Source organism: Pongo abelii, chromosome 2, assembly GCF_028885655.2.
Source record: "Pongo abelii isolate AG06213 chromosome 2, NHGRI_mPonAbe1-v2.0_pri, whole genome shotgun sequence".
In the NCBI taxonomy this organism is placed as follows: domain Eukaryota; kingdom Metazoa; phylum Chordata; class Mammalia; order Primates; family Hominidae; genus Pongo; species Pongo abelii.
Window position 1 is genome coordinate 112,355,669 of NC_085928.1, and position 18,413 is coordinate 112,374,081.

At 44.9% G+C, this 18,413-nt stretch overlaps 1 protein-coding gene across 8 annotated transcripts in view; it reads right to left on the reverse strand.

The window, feature by feature from the left end:
- Positions 1–18,413, reverse strand: part of TRAK1 (trafficking kinesin protein 1) — a 210,696-nt gene that overhangs the window by 92,314 nt on the left and 99,969 nt on the right. For all 8 annotated transcript variants that reach the window (XM_063722118.1, XM_024244444.3, XM_063722119.1 and 5 more), the window contains one exon: positions 5,649–5,843. Coding sequence is in view for 4 of the 8 variants with exons in the window: in XM_024244439.3 (XP_024100207.3) it covers positions 5,649–5,843 (195 nt within the window). In the remaining 4 variants the exon portion in view is untranslated. The remainder of the gene's footprint in view (positions 1–5,648; positions 5,844–18,413) is intronic.

Below are 18,413 nucleotides of genomic sequence, written 5' to 3' on the forward strand. Positions count from 1 at the left end.
AGGGAGCAACCACTGTGTCCGCCCTGCTCAAGGGTCAAACAGGATGAGGGGAGACAGAAGCCTCCACATACAGTGGTGGAGGTAGAGGGATTCCAGTTAAACCCCATGCCAGATACTCTGGGTCCTCATGCCTTATCTTGAGCAAATTCCCACTCTCCTGGGATGAGCCCTGTATGAGTAAAAAACATGAGGTTCGTTGCCCCATAAAACCAACTGTATAAACGCTTGCTACGTCTGTGACCGTGTGGACACAAGTGAATGAGCAAAGGTGAAAATGGGGGTATAATAATATTACTATAGGTTCTACTTTATGGACACAACTCTAGAGTGGTGGGGAGACCTGCACAGAATTCCTGGCCCCACATACCCTGGCTGTGCAAGGCTTAGCAAGTCAATGCACCCCGCACCTCAGGGGCCCCATGTGAACAATGATGGTTGGACTAGATTAAAGGTCTTTGTTGTTGTTGTTTACTTTTAAGTTCAATTTTTAAAAGTTAAAATGGCAAGGGGAGCTGGTTTAATATGCAGGTTCCCAGACCCCCCTCCCACCTCCCACATAAGCAAGGGAAGCAACTCAGGGTAGGATAGCACCGAAGGCCTCAAGAGCTGCCTGCATTGGTCCAACCCAGTGCAAAGTCCTTGGGTTAGGTCATGGAAAAAAATAAATGGTCCAAGAGATGTTTTTATCTCCTTAGTGAGAAAACCTGAGCTGAAATGCAAACAAGTCCTCAAAGGATTAGAGGTGAATACCAGTCACTCAGTAAATACTGTTGGCTAATTCCTTAATATTACTTTACGGTAAAAGCAAACGATGGAACAATATTTTGAAACTCTTATTTGCTTCATAACCTTCTCTTCTTAGGAAAAAGGCTGCTCCAGGTAAACTCAGGGAGGGTGGTCAGCAGATCATACGCAGGTGAGATATGGATTTTTTTTTTTTTTTTTTTCCCTCAATCAATGCTCCTTAACCAAAAAGTTACCTAGAACAGTCCCTGGAAGAAGGGACCAAAAAGAGTTTCATAGCCACCTAAAGACCAATGCAGCAGCTTTCATATCTGCTGTCTGCCGCGTGTTATGTGACTACAAAAGTCTATAGCACACACTGTCATTTCCACCAGGGATTAGGGAAGTGTGACCTACAAGCCACAGGATGGAGGTGAAAATCACAGGGAAGAAAGAAACCTCATCTTCAAATTAAGCTGTATCAAGCTAAGTGTCACTTGGGACAATGCCCTGAGCCATGAAAAAAAATGAATTTTGAATATGTTAGACATATATTTTACAAATAAATAAGCTACTGACAGATTTTGAAACTAAGGTTTTGATGGGGTTTTTGGTTTTTTTGTATTTCACCAGATGAGTTTCATTCTTAAACAAGAAGTTTTCTTGTCCCCTTTGTAGCTAATCTGAGATACTGGCTAAGAGATGGAGTCAGACCAGACAAACTAGGTCTGACTCACCTTGCTAGGTATGTGACTTTTCCCTAACTTCCCTGAGCCTCGCCATCCTCATGTGCAGAATGCAAGAGTATTAAATTCAGGCCACTCTGAGGATGACCCAGCACACTGTAAGTACCGTATGTTGACTATGCTTTCTCCCAAATGTCCCATCGTTGTGGGTATATTTCTTTTGTGGGTCATTTTAATTTTCTGTGTTTCTCAGACTCAGGAGTTATAAGTCCACCTGACTGGGAGAAGCACTAAAACTTCTCTGAAAAGGTCATTCTACCACCTGGCAAAGGTGGATGCCCAAAGCTTTCTCGCCTCTTCTTAGGAAGCCAAGTGAGGGCCAAATTTAAAAGGTAAAGCCACGTTTCTCCACTCAGGGGGAGGATGTGCAGGAAGGGGCTGTGTCTGCTCTGATCTGCGTAGCAATGTGTAGCTGGCCCTCTTCTCTACGATTTCTCACCTAGGGGAGCGTATCAGAACCCCAGCGCTCCTTATCCCCATGCCCGCCCACAACCAAGAACCTCTGCCCTAATCAATGCAGGCTACCTTGTCTTCCCACACGCCTCAAAACTGATTCAACACACTGGTGAGTCACAGCATCTCCAGGGTTACACACATGTTAACAAACACACAAAACCCAAAAAGGATACCATGCACACAGCAGGACTCTGAACCTGTGCCTTCTGGTGACCACTCTGCCAGTTTGGCAAGGCTCACAGACCCTTCCCTCAGAAGAAAGCTTTGAAGACATAAAATACAAAGGAGTGAAAAGGAAAACAATTGCATCTAAAACTTGAAAAACTCTGAGATATGAACAACGACAAAAAAGTCTGTGATATCTGATAAGTGCATCTTTATTAAAGAATAAAAGAAATAAAAGATCTAAATAAATAAAATAAAATAAGACAGATTCCATAACACTGTATTCCACAACGCTGAGCCTTCCACACGTCCATTTCACCTATAATAAAAACAGCTCTACCCAACTGTAACATGAAATAAAAGATCTATCAGCACATTTAACAACAAATGTAACTTCATGGCAGTGATGAACAAAGGCACTTATTCAAAGTATCTGCTTCCACTGAAGCATGACATGAAAATATCTGTGATTTCTACTGGTGACAATATCACAGGTCCTGCTAATACCACTGTGCCTATGTGTGTCTATGTTCATAATTAAAGGAAATGCTACATTTCAGTTAGAAGTTAATAAAAATAAAAGTGTAATTTTTTTGCCCCTTTATAAGTGCATGGAACCCCTAAATTCTCTCTACAGACCCTTTAGGGGTCGTAGGACCTTAGTGAGACAGATCTGCTCTACAGGGTCCTGTATTTAAGAGTTAACACCTGATCGTTGAATTAACAGATATTTAGGAAATAGCTATGTTGCTCTAACTACAGGAACCACAGAAGAAGATACAGAATTAAGTTAAGGCTTGGACGCAAGCATGCCCTAAGAACTTTCAGAATCTCTGCTCAATGTTTATTTTGGTTCTTCCAGTTTTATCATAAGTTGTGTTATCTACTACCAGGATTTCTTCTTTTTTCTTAACCGTATAACTAAAAACAAAGCAAACAAAAAAGACACTCACTCTCTGTTCAAGTCTACTGTTTGTTTGTTTGTTTTGAGATGGAGTTTCATTCTTGTTGCCCAGGCTGGAGTACAATGGCACAATCTCAGCTCACCACAACCTCCGCCTCCCAGGTTCAAGTGATTCTCCTGCCTCAGCCTCCCGAGTAGCTGGGATTACAGGCATCTGCCACCATGCCCGGCTAATTTTTGTATTTTTAGTAGAGATGGGGTTTCTCCACGTTGGTCAGGCTGGTGTCAAACTGCTGACCTCAGGTGATTCGCCCACCTCGGCCTCCCAAAGAGCTGGGATTACAGGTGTAAGCCACCACACCCGCCCTCAAGTCTACTGTTAAACAGATTTTTGAAACCGTGGCTCAGTGTCATGGAGTAAACACTGAGCCTTTCACACATCCATTTCACCTATAATAAAACCAGCCCTACCCAACTGTAGGCATTTTACAGGAATGAAATGAGGCAATTTGTGTGAATGTTCTCTGAAAATTGTGTGGTGTTGCCCATGGATGGTCTTCCAATTACACTGTAAATGTCAGTGATTAATCAAAGTGTGAATGGTGCCAAGTGCAGTGGCTCACACCTGATTTCCTAGCACTTTGGGAGGCTGAAGCAGGAGGATTGTTTGAGGTCTGGAGTTTGACACCAGCCTGGGCAACATAGGGAGACCCCATCTCTCCAAAAAAAAAAATTAAAAATTAGCTGGGCGTGGTGGTACATGGTACATACATGTAGTCCTAACTACTCAGGAAGCTGAGGTGGGAGGGCTGCTTGAGACCAGGAAGTCAAAGCTGCAGTAAGCCATATGTGCACCACTGCACCCCAGCCTGGGCAACAGAGCAAAACCCTGTCTCAAAAAAAAAAAAAAAAAAAAAAAAAAAAAAGTGTATGAATGGGACCCAGGAGCCTCCTGTGAGAGAAATGGCCATGATAGGTACTGCAGAATCACAAGAGAGTCTCCTAAGGAGAGGTAAGTAACACAGAGAGATTTCTCAAAAAATAATTCTGTTACAAACTCTACTATTCTCTTGTGAATTTTTTTGCAGATGTCTATGGTCTGAAAAAAGCAAATACAAAATCTACCAAGGAGGTTACTGTAGACTCAGTTTTCCACACGATACCACATATCTCCTTGGTGGTACAGACGTCATGAATCAACAAAATGACTTGCTAAGAGCCTCCTATATGCCACAAGACACACTAGAAATTCTAAAGCTTCAACTTCAATATGAGTACAAGTCTAACATGCTTCATATCTACCCTAGCGTGGATTATTCTATTATTATCCATATTGAAACTGATTATCTGCAGTATTCATGAAGACTCTGTAGGGTTTATGGGTCAATGTAAGCAAAACTTTTTTCTTATTAATATCTAATAAAGAGAACCTGAAAACATCCCTAGATACACCCTAAAGGAGAAACTTGTAGTACCAATTTGTTTATTACAAATAATCTCACAAATTCAAGAAAATTGGAGAGATCAGCCTGTATTAGTAAAAACAATTACAAGAAATCTTTAAAGACGCGATATAAGCTGTTTTTGAACCAAGTTATCTGCAGGTAGGAGGATTGCTATACTTTTTTTTAAGTGACACAGTGATACGTAGATATGTAAATTATTGTCTGCCATAAGTTTTTAAAGAGTGAAATTACTTCTAAAAAGGCACATTTTGAATAAATATCAGAATCATAAAGTATTCATTTTTTAAATTATCATTTTTTTCAAGTCTGCAATATCAAGTTTCACACCCTGGCCACCATGACCACACTGAAAACACTCACCTAGTTTACTGCTCACCCTACCAGGTATCAGCTCTGCAGCCCATCAGCATGACTGGTTTGCTGCTGCAGTGATTATTTGGACTCTCCAAATATCCAGCTTAGTGAGTTTTCACACAAGAGTTATCAGCCTTGGTACACATATTTCGCTATGTCACATAAATGAGAAGCCTGGATATTCCCAATATCTTTGGTTTTAAATTTAGACAAACTCCTTCCCAGTGAGTTTCTAAGGATTTGTATTTTTGGTAAGAAACAGAAATAGGAACCTTTTCAAATTCTTCTGTACAGTCAAAAAAAAAAGTTGGCTCCCACCTATAATCCCAGCACTTTGGGAGGCCAAGGTGGGTGGCTTAAGGTCAGGAGTGGTCAGGTTGGTCAGCCTGGCCAACATGGTGAAACCCTGTCTCTACTAAAAATATAAAATTAGCCGGGCATGGTGGTGCACGCCTGTAGCCCCAGCTACTCGGGAGGCTGAGGCAGGAGAATCGTTTGAACCCAGGAGGCAGAGGTTGCAGTGAGCCAAGATCGCACCACTGCACTCCAGCCTGGGCAAGAGAGCCAGACTCCATCTCAAAAAAATACATACATAAAAAGTTGGTTCAAATGAAAATCTTACTTGGTCCTCACTCCTCTAAAATTTCTATTCAGAACATTTATAAAATTGGGACCTTTTGTGTGGTTAACCGCTACAGCCGCATTTCTTTGACCACCTTTCCAGAGGTGGCAAGCCACAGCACAGGGTAGCCAGTACAAGATCTTATTTGGGGCCATGGCTAAGAAGACCTGGTCATGATACTGCCATCACAACACACATGGACAACTACTTACGGAAGTATTTTAGCGTCTCTTCAATTTGCTCGGTTGTGAGGTCAATGTTGGCATCTGGAGAAATGAGAGGTGTATGGAGCCAGTCGTCGTGGTCATAACCGTAGATGGTGTCGGCTCTTAATTTATAATGGGGCAGCTGCTCCTCCAGCAGGCTGATGATCTCGACTTCCGGAAGATCGGTGCTGTTGCACACATCTAAAGACAAGACAACCAAGAAATGAGAGCCCAGAAATGGCTATGGCCTCGCTGCTAGTTAACTAAACTTGTAGCCTGCGGCAGGTATCTTCGGTTATTTATCTACAGCACGAAGAAGCTAGACAAGGCTATGTCAGGAGTCTTTTTCCAATTTAAATTCTAGTCTCAAAACTTTGAATTGTGCATGCTTACGGCCAAGACCTACCCAAATGTTTCCTGCTGTTTAGTGTCCACTATTTAGGAAGAAAAGCCAAAATTTTTGAGCTTTTATCATCTGAGTTAAGTCTTTCCTCCAACCCTTTCTCTGGCCATTCTCCTTCAAGCGTTCTACATGTCAGCCAAACCAGTATTAATTTCACCAATATGCCTAACTTCTTCATGCCGCTCTTTTACCATTGAAGCTATCCTCCCATCTAGAATTTTGCCTTCATTTAATTTATTCACTCATCTGTTCATTCATCCACACTTCCTTCCTTCCATCGATCCATCCATTTGAATCCTGAGTACCAAGGGCACAGGAGACACAGTGGTGAACACAAGAGTCATGGTCCTGCCCTTGAAACACTTACATCCTTATGGGGCATCCAGCAATTACACCAATAGGTGCCCATCCTTTAAGGAATAGCTTGGTGTTTTGAGCACACCGAGCAGAATTAATCTCTCTTACCCTTTCTATACTGACATGCCATTTTGTCAGAACTTCAGTTACTACACTTATTAAGTGTCTTGTGGGTATTTCAGTATCTGACTCATCTTGTTGGGAGAGGGCAAACTTCCATACACAGCTACCCTTGATCCACCACCTGTACCCCACAGCTCTTGGCCCAGGCTGTGCTCAGGGGGTGCATACTAATGCCTGTGACGGAGAACCAATTCACACAAAGCACATTAATGCAGGCCTTTAAATTGCAAACATGACAACATGGCAAACATAACCAGGATATGTACCCTACTTCTCTATCCCAGTGCTTACTCATCAAAGCAGAACACAGAGACTGAATTAAATAAGTGCTAATGGGTGAGTGATAATTATCTATCAACTAATTCTGGCATCATCCACTATATCAGCCCATTTGCATAAGGCATTCCCTATGATGGGAAACAGCCCATGGGAGCAGCAGTGGTTTTGTCAACCCATAAATAAACCTAGTGCCTGTGGTGCACACAACTAGACAGGAGAGGAGAGTTAACTTGGTATTTTGTTCTAGGAATGAGTCTTCAACAAAGAAAAATTATTCAAAAGATAAGAATATTACTGAGGTTGATTCTTTTTTTTTTTTTTTTTTTAAGACAGTGTCTCACTCTGTTGCCCAGGCTGGAATGCAGTGGCACAATCTTGGCTCACTGCAGCCTTGACCTCCGGGCCTCAAGCATTCCCCCCACCTTGGCCTCCCGAGTAGCCAGGACCACTGATGTGCACCACCAAACCCAGCTAATTTTATTTTTTGTAGAGACAAGGTCTCCCTATATTGCCCAGGTGGGTCTCGAACTCCTGGGCTCACGCAATCCTCCTGCCTTGGCCCCCCAAAGTGCTGGGATTACAGGCATGAGAAATCTTGCTGGGCCTGAGGTCAATTCTTATCAAAGTCACAGTACCAAGTTCTTGCTTTGAAGTAGAAAACAAAAATGAGAACCTGGATCAAGTGGAGGACCAAACTCACTCTTCAGTCTCCATCCCTCTCCAAGATGTTAGAAGGGGCAGAGGAGAGAAAAAATATATATATACTTGTGACAAATAAAACCACACAACAGCAGGGAAAATAAAGAGGAGATGCTGAGGATGAACCAAAAGTATGAGGTATTCCTAAACATGGTAAGATAAAACTAAAGGAGAAAGGCCCAGTCTTACACGTGAGCATTCACTCGCACATGCATGCATGTCTGCACACACACAGGAAATGACTGGTGCAGTCAGTGGGAGTAGATCCTGGGGTGCTCCACACGGGAGGCTACTGTCACAGGGAGCAGGAAGGGCCAGGGGCAGAGGTTCACTGCAGAACCAAAGCAGGAACAGCAGGGAGAACCAGTCCCTTCCCTGTTCCCCCTGCTTGAGCCAAGGCCAGGAAGGCAGAAAGGCAGTAACTGTGGGGCCTGTACACACTCAGGTAGAACATGGAACACCTCTGCCTGGAAGAAGAGCAATGCCAGAGACTTTGTGTCAAATAAGAAAGCCATTCAACAGGTGCAAAAAACATGGATTCGTGAGAAAAGAGAATGTAGAGTTATGACTCATCACTCTTTGGGCAGGAGCCCACTGAAAACACCTGTCAGCACCCACCCCTCCCGCAGCTTCTTACCATTCCATACCAACTGCTCTCCCTCAATTCAATATGCAAAGCTTTGCCATAGAGCATTTCCACTCAGGAAGTCAGCATCGTTTTCCAAAATGCCAAGGAAAGGGTTAAAAATGAGAAAGTGAGGACATTCAGAATTTTAGTTGGAGCTTTAGTCCTGGAGGGGGGACTATATCTCACTGCTGGGACTTCTCTGCCTCATGGGGGAAATGTCACAGCAAGCATACTTGGTATTTCATCCAGCCAAAAACAAGACCAGACCTGCTCTGTCACTTTGCAAAGCTCTGCTGGGAACAGAAGTTATGTCCTCCCCCAGGCAGAGCAATAGTCCAACCTCAAGGCAGAAGATTTCTCATATTTCTTCCCATCTCCCACTAGCAATAAACCACCATCCAAAGGCTCAAGATGGGCCCATAATAAGCAATATTTCCTCTTCTCACTATCAAGTAAAGAGTGAGTTCCCATGAAGTTCATCTCTGGGAAAGACCTCACAGCCATAAAATGCCACCATGTAACTGAGGGGACATGGGGTTAAACGGGGCTGACACCTAGTCGGTAGCATCTCTTGGCTAAACATGGATCTGGTCAAACTGTCTCCACAGCAGCTCCACAAAAGGCAGTGCCAGCCTATCCCTAGTAGAACAGGCAGGGAACCAACACATTCTCGCATGACACACCCACACAACAGGCTGGAATCATCTGGTGTCAATGCTGTTTGGTGGTGGGGAAGGCAACAGACTCCAGGAAAAAAAAAAAAAAAAAAAAAAAGTCCCTTCTAAGAAATCTAAGAATAATGTCTCACTTATGAGCATGCTTCCAGTTGCTCAAAAGTTGAAACTTGACCCGTCCTTCCATGTTTCCAGGGCTGAAGGTCAACCTGTTTACAGTGTGGGTCCTTGTGCCCATGTTATATCTTTTTCCTTAAAGCATATGACCAGGGAGATAAAGTATCAAAAGGTAAGACTATGACAAAATGCCTTTTTAAAAAACTCTGGCCCAGGCGCAGTGGCTCACACCTGTAATCCCAGCACTTTGGGAGTCTGAGGCTGGTGGATCACTTGAGGTCAGGAATTCGAGACCTGCCTGGCCAACATGGTGAAACCCTGTCTCCACTAAAAATACAAAAATTAGCCAGGCATAGTGGCGCATGCCGGTAAGCCCAGCTACTCAGGAGACTGAGGCAAGAGAATCACTTGAACACGGGAGGCAGAGGTTACGGTAAGCCAAGATCACGCCACTGCACTCCAGCCTGGGTGACAGAGCAAGACTCTGTTTAAAAAAAAAAAACAAAACTCTGTATATTTGATTTTTCTGTGACGTGACCAGCCTTATAAATATTAGCAGCAAATTTTTAGATGCTTTAAAGGCCCAAAGAATTAGGACATGGGATAGGATTATGGAGATGGCCCGTGCAGCTCTCCCTGACCTTGGCCACAAGGCCAAAAGCCCCATGGACCCCCATGGAAGGAGACACCATGTTTGCCTCAAGGAGAGGACACATCCAAGGCCTGACATCAGGTAAACGTAACAGAAAAGTCTTCAAGAATTCCCCAGGAGGACAGGCGCAGTGGCTCACGCCTGTAATCCCAGCACTTCGGGAGGCCGAGGCGGGCAGATCACGAGGTCAGGAGATCATGACCATCCTGGCTAACATGGTGAAACCCCATCTCTACTAAAAATACAAAAAATTAGCTGGGCGTGATGGTGGGCACCTGTAGTCCCAGCTACTAGGGAGGCTGAGGCAGGAGAATGGTGTGAACCCCAGAGGCGGAGCTTGCAGTGAGCCGAGACTGCACCACTGCACTCCAGCCTGGGCGACAGAGCAAGACTCCATCTCAAAAAAAAAAAAAAAACAAGAATTCCCCAGGAATGCTTTCACCATGCCAAACATCAAGCCAGAGCATTGTCTCACCCTCCCGGCAACCTGGCACACAGAGATTTGCCTGTTATTACAGATCAGTAAGCTGGGATGCACGAGAGCTGTGGGACATCTTGTTGGTCAAGCTGATTCAGCTAACTAAGCATGACAGGTAGGAGCAGCCTCAGCTGTTCCACTAAAAGCTGTGATCTTCCCTCCAACACCTGCTACCCAGCTCCTAGGAGGGTGCACTTGAAATGCTGGGGAATTCCCAGGATGTCATCATCAGGAAGTTTTTGTTCTAAACAGGTGGAAGACTTCATACTTGTGGTAGGCATGTAAAATGAAACATACTCACAAATTAGGGAGGTGTTGGAATAATTTTCCCCTTTAAAGCACAGGAAGCAGAGGCAAGAATTTACTAACTCGTCTGCAGAACCACGGAGGGTCAGGGGCCTGCGTAGGACAGGAGCTTATTCAAGTTCCTGCTGTGAATGGACACTGCTGGCCCACCCTGGAGGAAAGGAACGCTTTATGCTCTCTGTGGTCACCATTTCCCCACAGTTGCAATTCACATTAGTAACAAGCTAATGTAAACAAGTAAAAATGTGTTCTCAAATAAGTCTCAAATGAAGGACATCAATTTCCTGACCAATCCCAAAGCCCAAAGGTCCATGGCTTCAGGTAGATATGCAATAACAACAGCCCAAAATCCCACCGACCCCCAGCCTGTCAAACCATCAAAAGGCCAGGCTCAACCATCAGGGGAGGCTTACTCCTCGGCATTGCCTCCTTGCCCAGTTACTGTAATGCCCCATGGTGGCCGGCCACACTGTGGCTGGTGCCATTTCTGGAAAAGAGCTTATTTATTTATTTATTTAATTGTTTGTTTTAAATAGAATCTCACTGTGCTGACCAGGCTAGTCTCGAACTCCTGACCTCAAATGACCCTCCCATCTCAGCCTCTCAAAGAGCTTTTTAAATCACACTATTGCTCTTCTTTAAACACCTCCCAGCTCCCTATAAAGTGCTTCATCATTCTGCCTCTACATTTCTACAGGAGAGGCTACTGAGTGTTTGCCAGTATGCAATTGCCACTTCTTCCTTTTGGTCATGCAACCCCCAAGATGTGGCTGGGCCCACAGCCAACCAGCTAAAAACTGTGTTTCCCAGTTTTCCCTGCAGTAAGGTGTATCCACATGTCTGGTTAACAGGACATAACAGAACTTCCAAGTCATGCCCTTTCTGTCTGTCCAGCTGCAGTTGGCCTGGTGCTGGAGCCATGCTCAGCTGAATTAGTAAAGGCAATGCCCAGGAAATGACCAGAGCTACCTCAGCTGCCTGCAACGCCCTGGTAGAGAGAGAGCTCCTGGACCTCCTTCCACTTGAACTTTTAAAAGTAAAAGAAATAAACAACTACCTTATTGAGGCCACAGTTCCAATTACTTTGGTCTCTGTTAAAGCAGCTAACTCAACACCCTAACAGCCTTTCTTACCAAGCCCAGCCTCTGCTATTTTCTCCAATTTCCCTTCACTTAAGGCATACCAACTTCTCACCATTTTCCAAACACATTTTTTTTCACAAATCTGAGTTTTTAGACCAGCTGTTTTAGCTCCCTAGAATGCCCTTCACTGCCTAGCAAACTCCATCTTAAAATATCATTCAAATGTCACTCTGTATTGCAAAGCCTCCCTTAACCTCTCTTCTCTGGCTTCCACAGTTCTCAGTACATAAATGACTTCACTACGATGTTAGAAATGTATTCTCTGTGGCTCTTCCCTACTAATTGTGAGCCCATCAAGAGAAAAGGCTTTGAATTATCCACCTTACCTTCAGCCCAGCCCTTACTACTTTGCCAGGCAACAGTAAGTGTGCGATGAGTGATGGAACAAGGGAAGGAGAGAGCAGCAGCCGGTGGCAGGTCTAGTCTGTGAATCCCCTGCCTATCCAGCACAGACACGTGCCCAGCCTGCAGCATGAGGCAGGTGGAGCCATCTAGTAATTGCTCAGCAGATGTCAATCCAATACCTACCATTCTTATGGCACCACTTTGAAAGTAAAATAACCTAAAAGGACTCTTTACCTCTTCAGAGGTATAACCCTTCCTAGGTTTTTTCCAAGGCATAAGATTTGGAATGGACCCTCCTACCCAGGATGTGGGCTTCAGTTAGGGCCACCAGGGAGTGAAGAAAGCATGCTGGAGCCTGCTAAGCACCTGGAAGGTGTGGAGCTGTAGAAGCAGCTGTGTCCATTCTCCACCTGACTGGGGCTAGATCCTCAGCTGCAGAGAGCGGCTAGGAGGAGGCCCCTCCGTCTATGGATTTGCACTGATTCTCAGGTGACATGCCAGCTTCAAAAAACCTGCCAGGTGCCTGAGACAACACTTACATTTTACAGCAAAGGCAATAGCTCTAAATTAGTGACCAACATTTAACACTCAGAGAACCTCATGTAAAAATACAGATCTCGGCGGGGTGCAGTGGCTCACACCTGTAATCCCAGCACTTTGGGAGGCCGAGGAGGGCAGATCACTTGAGGTCAAGAGTTCAAAACCAGCCTGGCCAACATGATGAAACTCCGTTTCTACTAAAAATACAAAAAAAAAAAAAAAATTAGATGGGTGTGATGGTGGACGCCTATAATCCCAGCTACTTGGGAGGCTGAACCAGGAAGAACTGCTTGAACCCGGGAGGCGGAGGCTGCAGTGAGCCAAGATCACACCACTGCACTCCAGCCTGAGCGACAGAGTGAAACTCCCTCTAAAAACAATAAAAATACAGCACTTTGGGAGGCCAAGTGGGCAGACCACAAGGTCAGGAGATCGAGACCATCCTGGCCAACATGGTGAAATCCCGTCCCTACTAAAAATACAAAAATTAGCTGGGCGTGGCAGCACGTGCCTGTAATCCCAGCTACTCGGGAGGCTGAGGCGGGAGAATCGCTTGAACCCAGGAGACAGAGGTTGGGCAGTGAGCCAAGATGAGGCCACTGCACTCCAGCCTGGTGACAGAGCTAGACTCAGTCTCAAAAAAAAAAAAAAAGAAAAGAAAAGAAGAAATACAGATCTCTGGCCTCTCAGAAGAAGTCAGCCTATCTAGGATCAAGGGATCTCCTCCTCCACAGAGGAGTTAAATGCTCTGAGTGGTGGCCACCTCCAGAGAGGGAGTGCGATCATTCCAACAGGGTTTCTGGGCCTCCTGCCTGCACGCTGGAGCTTGAGGGCTCTAAGCCCAGGAGAACAGAGACCTGAGTAGCTGCAAGGTGAGCAGAGTGTGCAGAAGAGCTGTCTAGAAGGAAAGTAGCCCTAAACACTCACCCAGTTGGCAGGAGATCTGAGAAAACAGCAAGGGGAGAGGGAAGAATAAAAGAGGAGAAAGAAAGAGGAAAAACCTAGTGAGAGAAAGCTCAAGCAAAAGCAAAGGAGGAGAGAGGAACAGGAGAGGGGGGAAAGGAATGCCAGAAAGAGGCAATGGCAGGAAACCAGCACCACAACTGCCACCTGCTGGAAGCCGAGAGGCCTTGGGTGCCGGCCAGGAGCACGGTTCCAAGAGTTTGGAGAAAGGACGCCCAGCCTTGGTTCTGCTCCCTCAACTTCGTCCTATCACTCTGGCAAATCACAACTTCATATGCCTGGGACTCAGTTTCTTCATCTGTAGAACAAAGGTGCGTGGCTGCAGAAAAGCTTTCTTCATACCCTAAATTTCTCTGAGCGGTGAGAGCAAGAGTTGCACATTCTGAGAGCTGTATCTGGGGGCAGCCGCCACTCACAGCACTTCCCGGTGACACCCCCTGGTCCTTGACATGCTGACTCCAGCCAAGAGACCAGGGATCTGTATTTTTATGAGAGTCCCTGATTTCTAAATGTTGAATACTGAGGGCCAGATTAAACATGCATGCCTCCAGTCTGCACGCTGGGACTTCAGAGAATGCTACAGACCACATTAAAGATGACAAAGAACAAGAAAAGGGACCTTCACTCATCAAATAATGGCCACCATACAGAGGTCCATCATTTTTATTTTTTTCCTCCCTGTCCCTCTCCCACTCCATTTCTTTACCCACCAACTTTCCACTTGGCCATCAGAGAGGTGGGTGCAGAGCATGACCCCTGGCTATGCTTGGGGAGGCGTTCTGGCTAGAGGCAATAACCCTCTCTCATGACACATTACCCATGGAAGTGACTGCAAACCCACAGCAATGTTTTAATGACTTCACAAGACAACACTCCTCACCTACTCAGCCACTTGGGAACCATTCTGTACAGACTTGGAAACAATTCCACTTTCTTAAAATTATAAGGATTAAAGGGCAGGAATAAAGACTCATACACAGGCCACACTGGTGCTGGAGATGTATGTGATACTTTGTAAGTGGTATCTGACAGACAACCTTCTAGAAAATTCCTCTCTATCAAGGGACCATGCAGTTTACAGCTTTAGCTGAACATCTTCAGAAATTCAGTCTTAGTAATTACTTTCCATACCACAAAAGTTGTGATTCCACGCATTACAAAGAGGACATTAGAGCTAAAAACTACTGGCGCAACCTCCTCATTGAATGGAAAAGGACACTGTGTTCAAGCTGAGGAGGTGGCCAAATGTCACAGAGCAAACCAGCGGCAGACTCGAGATGGGCGCTTGGCCTGCGGCAGTTCCCACCATGCAAGGTGCCTCAGGATGTAGCAGCAGCACCTCCAGATGCTGATTCGCTTTCCGCTGTTTGCCCAGCACCCGGAACCCTGCCTGGTAACCAGTAAGCGTTCAATAAATGTTTGCTGAACAACGCAAAGCACTTGTATCTATTACTGCCTTTCATTTACTCTCACAAGCCAGCAGGCAGTGCAGGATGAGGATTGGGAACACATTTCATAACGGACGAGACCCAGATCTAAAAGACAGAAGGGGAAACTGAGGCCCTGCAAGGTTCAGAGACATGGGGGAAGTCTCAAGGCTAAGCAGTGGCAGAAATGGAAGCAAGACCTCCGACTCCACCCTGGCTCACACCCCAGCCACAAAGGGACAAGGGACAGGTCCAAGTCTTCCTTTTCTGCCTCTCTCCCCACTGAGGAACAGCTCACTTGCTGTGAACAGCAAAGGGGATCTCTAGAAGAGAGAAGGACAAGCAGAGAAACCCTCATAGAATGGGAAAGGAAAGACTAACTATGCTTCAGAGACAGGAATGAAAACCAACACTGGGGAGTTCTCTAGAATGCCGTGGCCTTAATTACCAATAGAGGAAATGCTTTCTAAGAAAACAGACACAAAATTACACAGTTGAATTCCACGTAGCCTGGTGTCAGGTACTGAGTTACCATCTACTCACACATACATGCACCAGCCCCGGTGACACATACCCCCAAGAAGCAGTCGCACAGAGACAGCCAATCCAGCCAACTCAGCCGTGTTTGGAAACAGGGTGTCCGACATGAGGCTAAAGGGCAACTGAAAGTGGCGCATTCCACTCGGGCACGCCAGTTTGTTGCTCAACAAGAAAGGACAAGAAGGGCAGGGCAAAGGAAAGGGAGGAAGGATCCTGTTACGGAGGCCCCAAAATGCCACAACTGAAAAAAAAAAAAAAAAAAAACAGGCGTAATTACAGTACAGGTTATTAGTGTTAGATTCTAATATTAAAACACAAAGCAAAAATTGTACACAAATTTATTTTAAACGTAAAAGTTAACGTGTATAAGTTCAGCCCAGAGTTAAATCTCCAGGAAAATACTCAAAAAATGGACTGTTACTGTCGATTTGAATTTGTTTTGCTAGGAAATAAAAAGATAAAATACTTTTGATCTCCAATAGTCTTGGTAACTTCTCTTAAAAGCATATGTTGGCTGGGTACAGTGGCTCACGCCTGTAATCCTAGCACTTTGGTAAGTGGAGGCGGGCAGATCACTTGAGGCTAGGAGTTTGAGACCAGCCTGGCCAACATGGCAAAACCCCATCTTTACAAAAAAATACAAAAATTAGCCAGGTGTGGTGGTGTACGCCAGTAATCCCAGCTACTTGGGAGGCTGAGGTATGAAAATCGCTTGAACCCAGGAGGCAGAGGTTGCAGTGAGCTGAGATCACACGATTGCACTCCAGCCTGGGCAACAGAGGGAGACTATCCCCCCCCAAAAAAAAAAAAAATTAAGTATGTTACATGCTACAATTATTAAATAACCAAGGGAAGACTATTTTACATGAAAATATCCAGTGCCATACGAACGTAATTAAAGTGCTCACAACTGAACTAGTGTTTAGACAGATGGAGCTGGTGTAAATTGGAACAACACTTAAGGTAAACAGTTTGACAGTATGTTTAGAGAACCAAAAATGTGTCCATGATCCTTAAACCAGTAATTGCACCTGGGATTAAATCTAAGAAAGGAATAAAAATAATCTAAAGTGTAAAATTCATAAGCATGTTTATGGTACACGTGACAAAGTTAAAAACATGCATAACCAGGTTCCTGAAAAAGTCAAACACAATTACCATATGTTGCAGCAATTTCACTTCAGCAAATTCCTGCCACTGCTTATATCTCAAAAGAAGTGCAAGCGGGAACTCAAACAGATATTTATACACCCATGTTCTTAGTAGCATAGATAAAAACAATCCTAACACCCATCAGCAGATGAATGGATAAACAAAATGTGTAGATATATTGGAGTATTATTCAGCCATAGTAAGCAATGAAGTACTGATACACGCTGCAACATGGTGAACCTTGAAAATACTATGCTAAGTGAAAGAAGCCGGCCTCAAAAGACCACATATTGAATGATTCCATTCATATGAAATGTCCAGAACAGGTAAGTCCACAGAGACAGAAAGCAGATTAGTGGCTGGCAGAGGCTAAGCGAAGGGGACAATGTGGAGCAACTGCTAATGGGGAGGTGGTTTCCTTTTGGGGTGATGAAAATGTTCTGGAACTAAACGGTAATGGGTACACATTTCGAACGTACTAAACGCCACTGAACTATACCCTTTAAAATGTTTAAATGGGCCCAGCCCAGTGGCTCACGTATGTAATCCCAACACTTTGGGAGGCCAAGGCAGGATGATCACTTAAGCCCTGGAGTTTGAGACCAGCCTGGGCAACATAGTGAGATCCCGTCTCTATAAAAGAAAAATGGTGCTTTTGGCCAGGTGCAGTGGCTCATGCCTGTAATCCCAGCACTTTGGAAGGCTGAGGTCGGTGGATCACCTGAGGTCAGGAGTTCAAGACCAGCCTAGCCAACATAGTGAAACCCTGTCTCTACTAAAATATACAAAAATTAGCCGAGTGTGATGGCACACACCTGTAGTTCCAGCTACTTGGGAGGCTGAGGCAGGAGAATCGCTTGAACCCAGGAGGCAGAGGCCAAGATCATGCCACTGCACTCCAGCCTGGGCAACAAGAGTGAAACTCTGCCTCAAAAAAGAATAGAATAGAGTAGAGTAGAGTAGAATAACAATGCTTTTAAGAAAATTAATTTTTTTAATGGTTAAATGGCAAATATTATATTTGTTTTGTTTTGAAGAGATAGGGTCTCATTCTGTCACCCAGACTGAAGTGCAGTGATGCAATTATGGCTCACTACATCCTTGAACTGGGCTCAACTGATCCGCCCACCTCAGCCTCCCGAAGTGCTGGGATCACAGACATGAGCCACAGCGCCTGGCCTATAATACGTTTTAAAATGACATTGTTAGGCCAAGTGTGCTGGCCCATGCCTGTAATCCCAGCACTTTGGGAGGTCAAGGCAGAAGGATCACTTGAGCCTAGGAGTTCAAGACCAGCTTGGGCAAGATGGGAAGACCTCATCTCTACAAAGAAAAAATTAAAAATCCAAGTGTGGTGGCACACACCTGTAGCTCCAGCTACTGGGGAGGCTGAGACAAGAGGATCCCTTGAGCACAGCAGTTAGAGGATGTAGTGAGCTATGATCATGCCACTACACTCCAGCCTAGGAGATAGCAAGACCCCATCTCTTTGAAAAAAACAAACAAAAAAATTAGTTGGTTTTTTGGTTTTTTTTTTTTTTTTGAGACAGAGTCTCACTCTGTCACCCAGGCTAGAGTGCAGTGGCATAATCTTGGCTAACTGCAACCTCCATCTCCCAGGCTCAAGAGATTCTCGTGCCTCAGCCTCCCAAGTAGCTGGGATTACAGGCACGTGTGAACAAGCCTGGCTAATTTTTGTATTTTTAGTAGAGACACAGTTTTGCCATGTTGTCCAGGCTGGTCTCGAACTCCTGAGCTCCAGTGATCTACTCGCCTTTGCCTCCCAAAGTGATGGGATTACAGGCATGAGCCACTGCTCCTGACCTTTTTAATTTTTTCCTTTTTTTTTTTTTTTTTGAGATGGAGTCTCGCTGTGTCGCCCAGGCTGGAGTGCAGTGGTGCGATCTCGGCTCACTGCAACCTCCACCTCCCAGGTTCAAGTGATT